A 6,008-nucleotide genomic window follows, 5' to 3' on the forward strand; every position below is an offset into this window, starting at 1 on the left:
CCCCATGGGCACCCTGTCTACTTGGGGTCCCCCACCTGGAGCTCCAAGGTTCTCCCATTTTCCTCATTGTGCATATTGCTCTTATGTGTGTCATTTCCTTAGAACAGAGCACAAGAGTTTACAGAATTACAGGTCAAAATGTTATAGAATTTTGGATAAATGTTGCCAATTTGTTTCCTAAAATGCTTTCACTTTACACCTCTGCCAGCGGTGATGGAGATTCTGTCTTGTGGCCCCTTCACAGCTCTGGAAAGTTGTAACTGATTTGATAGATGGAAGAGTGTATCTTATTGTCTGGATGCTCCTGTGTCTACCAGTGACACTGCACGTCTTATTTATTAGCTTGTCATTGAGATTATGTTAATTATTTCATGGCCTCATTTGATTAGAATCCATGCCTGTAGCTGTAGCTGCCCCTTTTTCTTTCTTGGTGAAATAAGAGAACCCACCCGAACTTTCTCCCCACCAGGCTGTCCTTACTTCTGCTTGGCCTCAGCCTTACAAATATCATTCTGGGAGCCTTAATGTTACTGGGACATGTCCAGCTCTCCCAGGTGCCAGGGTTTGAATGCCGCTGACCCTTGCTCCAGTCCTTGCATGACCTGTTAGTGGAGTTAGGCATCCGGCAGCTTGCTAACATGCTCACACGTGTCCCCACAGGGAGGTGGGGAAGACAGGGATCCAGCTCCCACAGGACGAGCTTCGGGCACAGCAGGTCGGGCCCAGGACCACACTGGAGAGCCCAAGGCCCAGGTAAGAGGCGTGGCTGCATGTGCCCTGTCAGCACTGACTCTGCTGTGGGCTCTGCCTGCTTTAGACACAGGTTGTGTTTTACTAGTGAACAAACAGGCAAGTGCACTGGCATCTCTAAGTTCATTGCTCAGTGAAGTAGAGACAGATTTTGTCCATGCTTAAACTTATTCCTTACACTTTGGAGAGCCAAACTGTATAGACTTTAAAAATATACGTGAGCCAAACTGTATAGACTTTTTAAAAAAGGAAAAAAAAATATATATATATATGCATATATATGTGTGTGTGTGTGTATACATGTATATATATATTTAATATATTTTAGAGAGAGGGGAAGGGAGAGAGAGAGAAACCTGGTTTGTAGATCGACACTCAACCACTGAGCCACACCGGCCAGGCCCCACTGTATAGACTGAGTCCTGCTTGAAACACTAGTGTTTGCTGGTTGTGGAATCAGAACTGTAGCATGAGGCCAGCAGGCTCTGTGAATTCTGGTGGCTAGTTCTCTGACCCAGTCCAACGCAGTCTCAGGCCCCTTGGTGGACAGAACAAAGGCCCATGGAAGCCTTGGAACCTGTTTTTCAGGTCCGCAACCCTGTTTTAGTTTTGATCCCCATGATGGAATTATGCCATCTGTACTTGGCCAACACAGTTTTTGCTGGGTTTTGTCTACCTTTGGCCACAAGGTTGGGAAGTCCCAGGGCGGGGCCTGTATCTGGGACGCCTCCCCTCTGGCTCTTCCTTCCTGGGAAGCACTCTCCTGGACCCAGAGAGGCCTCCGTGCACATCAGAGCTTCAGTTTGCTCCCCGGCTGCTAACAGGAGGACATTTTAATGTCTTCCTTGCTGAGAGTGAGGGGTGAAATTCCATAGTCAGTACCTACCAACTGGCCTGTGATTTCTTAGATTTTCACTTCTCTAGGGTGATTCTGTGGGAGGCTGGGCTGCTGTAAAACTGCCTCTGATCACCTGTGATAACAAGGGTGGTCCAGGGCCCCGGGAGCCTCACACTTGGGAGAGGTGTGAGCAGCAAATACCCCACCGCCTGGAAGGTGGGCATCATCACCAGGCAGAAGCATGACAGGTTTTGTGAGGAAAACATTATTTGTTGAATGTGGGAACCGATCACCTTTTTTACTTGTATGGTGGCCCTGTTCAGGGGGTGGCATAAGGTGGCCAGCTGCACCAGGCTAGACTGGGAACCCTGGGCTCAGCAGTAGAAAGAACCCTGCGCTGCTGCTGCTGCTCTCATACTTGGCAGGATGTCCCCTGTAGGCCCTCTGCCTGGGAAGCCCCATCTGGAGCACCCTTGGCAGCTCCGCTGTCTAGGTCGAGTGCAGATGGCAGCGGGAGCTGGAGTTAGAAGCCATTCTGACACACTCCTACTCAGTGCTGCCTCCCAGCTCATTGCTCCCCACTGCCTTGGAATCCATTGTGCTTGCGTAGAGGCATGCAGTTTCTTCTGTGTGGATTTTAGATAATTTCATTCTTGGTTGTGGTTTCCTATCTGTTTGGTGCAGGAAACAGACAGCATGATCCTGACCCGTGGAGAAGGTACTCGTCTTCCGGGTAAGTCACCACCTACATCAGAGTAAGTCAGGTTTTCCAAAGATTGAAGTAAAACAGGTCTTTATACCATAAACTTTCACGTCAAGTGCCAAAGTTTAATATAACTCAGATGTTAGATCTTCTGACAGGCACCTAAGCTAACTGGGTTTCAAGAAAAGTCTTTTTTCTCCAGAAAAATTGTGGAGAGAACAGATAAAGAGTCTGAACTGAAGCCCTGTGTGTCTCCCTCCTTCCCAGTACTCAGACCCACTGGCCATCCTACCTGGGAGGAGAGCAGGGCTTTGGGGTCTAAACCTTGCTTTTCATAAAAAGGGAAACATCCTTCAGTGGCTGCTTCCTCACACCTGTGTGAAGAGCTTCGGTGGCTAGTTTTCAGAGGTAATCCATGGCCACCAACAGTCACGTACCCCTTCCTCCAGGCTCTTCATCCTGTGTCTGTCCTCATTACAGATCCTAGCCACGCATTATCACAGGTCACGTCTCTGGCTTTGTCTTCTCTGTGTCCTCTGAAGAGTTGTACAGAAAAGGAAGTAGCCCCTTTCCTCCCCTTCTGGTGGAGATGTTGCTCTGAGTCGGGGGAGGGCTCTGCCTTGGTCTGGGCACAGGGTGGCTCATGGTCTGCTGTGAGGTGTCCTCCCTTTCACTTCATTGCTGCCAACTGCAGCTCAGCGTGTGCTGCGGTACGTGTGCAGACAGGCCTGCGTCTTGGCACAGGCGCCTGGCGGCCACAGGAGGCCTAGAGAGGGAGATGGCACGGTTGAGTGTCAGGAGCCTGATCTGGCTGAGGAGGGGCACGTCTGTTGCTCTTCACCTGTGAGCACTGATGAGCTTTTAGCTTCAGAAAATGCTTAAAACGAGTCAGGTTCAGAGCAGTCCTCCGCATGACAGAATTTCCGGGTAATCCAGGAATTGACATTTTACGTCCGAGGACCTCTGCAATATTGATGGTGGTTAGGAGCTGAAAGCCAGGCCCTCACAGCAGGTGTCCCCCTAAGCCTGGGAGCTGGGGTGATGGCCTAGCCTCCTCTGGCCACACTCCTGGACGCAGTCCCCAGCCCCTAGAAATGCTCACTCACACCCCCCAGGGGCAGACCTCCTCCAAGCAACATAGTCCTTAGCAGGGTCCTGGCCCAGCTTGTACGCTTGCACTCGGTGAGTCCCGTGATGCACAGCTCAGGTATGCATAGCTCCGGGCTGTCTGGTCTTAAAACCCCATCTGGTATTTATCGAAAAAGGGATGCAGTCTCCAGATACTTCAGTGCATTTGTATTTCTTACATGTGAAGTAGCCTCACCCCTCCCTGCAACCCCTCTCTGCAGACATTAGCAGCTCTAACTGCTTTCACACGTCTTGTAGGACCCGCAACCTGATCTCCCAACCTGATCTCCCAGCTTTGCTGAGTTGCCTTTTTTACCCCTTAGGGATGTTTTCCATTTAAATTTTGTTCCTTTCATTTCTGCTAATTTGAGACCACTGCTGCCTCTAAAAGTTTTATCTTATTGCTCATTTGTACAACTTTGAAATAAGTTTCTCTCCCATAGACTGTAAGTCAACCCTCATGGTGATCATGTTCCTTAGTAACATCTCAGTTCTAGGTCGTCAGTGAGACGTTTTTGTTCACTTAGCAGGCGTGACTGTGCCCCTGGTGGTGTGAGCTTGGGGAGGTCCTGGCACGGGGATCTTCACTCTTTACGTCGGGTGGGTCCACTTCCCAGAGAAGAGTCGACACAGCAGATGGTGGAGGAAGAGCTTCAGCAGCTCCCCGGGGGGCTTGAGGGGGAACACAACGACAACTAGAGAAATGCCCTGGAATGACCCGAGGTTCTGACTGATGTTGGTTAAGATTTTAGAGCCATTGACTTGGTGGGAAATACAAGGGAAAGAGAGCAGTGGAGTGTTTCCACTGGGCACTGAGGCCCCGAGTCAGCCTGATAGCGCCTGGTGAGGGAGGCCAGGCGAGCACGGCTGGAAACGTGGCCTTGGGTTGAGCAAGTAGGAGGTCGGTACTGATGACCACAGCACTGCATTCTGTAAGGGAGACCTGGGGGGCAGGAGACCCCGGGGTGAGGACCCCAGCTCTTGCCAGTCAGGCAGCAGATGCTCACAGGAGATGTTCTCCAGCCTCTGGTTCAGATCCGCAGGTCAGCTGCTGCATGCACACCACACATACACCCCCCTCACACACCCCGCATACAGCTCCACACACCCCTCACATATACCCCACATAGAGCTACACACACCACACATACAGCTGCACACAACACACACACCCCTACACAACTCCCTACACACACACGCAAACACACACTCACATATACAGACCCCTAGGTTGGACCACGTCAGTCTGGAAGCTGCTGCTGACAGACCCCTCGCTTCCTCAGCCCCCCTGCATATGGGGGGGCTGTCCTCCAGGGGCAGTGGGAGGTGCAGGTGCAGGCAGACTGACAGCATCAATTACTTGTGTTCCAGGTGGTCCAGCTGACCCTCCTCTGGAACCGTCACCACCTCTCACAGCTAGAGCGAGGAGAACCCTTTTAACTTGGGTGTGGAGTATGAAGCCAACCCGCCTGCTTACGGACCTAAGGACACATGATAGGGCCATGTGTCTCACACCACCCGCTCCAGTGTGGTAGAGCTGGACTCGGTCTGTGTTTCAGCTCCTTCCCATGGACAGTGGTCAGAGGACGCCACTCATGAGAGCAGCCTGCTGTCCCCAGAGCATCCCCCAGCTTCACCCCATTGAGGGCCTGTCTTTGATGAGGATGGTTGTCGATGTGGAGAAACCATGGGGATGTGTTTCAGGGAGAGAAGAAAGACGACCTCCTGTGCGCTAGGGGCACCTCCATCCCCCAGGGCTGGGCTGTCATCATAGTGCCTGGTCTGAGAATCTTGGAGAGAAACCTGCAGCCACATGGAGCCCACGGACACGTGTCTCTTTCAGTGGTACTCGAACTCATCACACTGAGGTTAAAAAGTGATTCCACAGCAACTCGTTTCCTCCTAGTGGTGCCCAAGCCCTGACATAAAGGGCCTTTGGCAAGGTTATTGGTGTAGACATGGCTCTTATGGCTGGATTCCTTGTTTAAATTTGTCAAAAATGCCTTGGTCACGAGGTCAGAGTTTTCCACTGGTGAGTGGAAACGACTGGTCTATGGCTGCCGCTTTGCTCAGCCCACACCCGGGGCCACGGGGGCTGTGTGTTCCTGCCTCATTCTGCAGGGGGCCTGACTGGGTCTGGCCCCCCATGCTGTGGCAGTGGTCCAGGCACACGTCTGGGGTGCACATCCATGAACATAACGGTCAGTGTGCCACCAGTGAGAGCAGCACTGCTTGCTCTGCGTCTGCTGCTCCTTTGGACCCATCACTCATGTTCTAGGCCTGAAAAGAACCTGGGGATCTTTGGTACCAGGTGAGATCAGCAAGGTTACCTGTGGGCTCTGGCAGCAAGGTCCTGGCCAGGCTGGGGGCTGCCACCCCCTGCCTCACGCCTCCAGTATCATCTTCAGTTGGTGGGTTTTTTCGTTTAGGTTTCCCGAATGTGAGTCCCGAGTACACTTGACAGGGAAAAAGTGGCAGTTCCTGTCAATTTGCTGCTGCTGCTCTAATGTTACGTAAATACGTCAGACATGCATTAGATTCCTCGTGCCTGGAGCTTTCAGTGCAGCTCTCAGCCCCAGACATCGTGCA

The 6,008-nt window shown here is 51.9% G+C and overlaps 1 protein-coding gene across 1 annotated transcript in view; it reads left to right on the forward strand.

The window, feature by feature from the left end:
* Positions 1–4,895, forward strand: part of FAM120B (family with sequence similarity 120 member B) — a 28,573-nt gene extending 23,678 nt beyond the window's left edge. The window contains exons 9-11 of the mRNA XM_016212947.2: positions 661–753; positions 2,273–2,321; positions 4,791–4,895. Of these exons, the coding sequence (XP_016068433.2) occupies positions 661–753; positions 2,273–2,321; positions 4,791–4,803 (155 nt within the window). The 3' untranslated portion in view covers positions 4,804–4,895. The remainder of the gene's footprint in view (positions 1–660; positions 754–2,272; positions 2,322–4,790) is intronic.
* The last annotated feature ends 1,113 nt before the right edge of the window (positions 4,896–6,008 follow it).

This window comes from Miniopterus natalensis, chromosome 5 (genome assembly GCF_054644295.1).
Source record: "Miniopterus natalensis isolate mMinNat1 chromosome 5, mMinNat1.hap1, whole genome shotgun sequence".
Taxonomy (NCBI): domain Eukaryota; kingdom Metazoa; phylum Chordata; class Mammalia; order Chiroptera; family Miniopteridae; genus Miniopterus; species Miniopterus natalensis.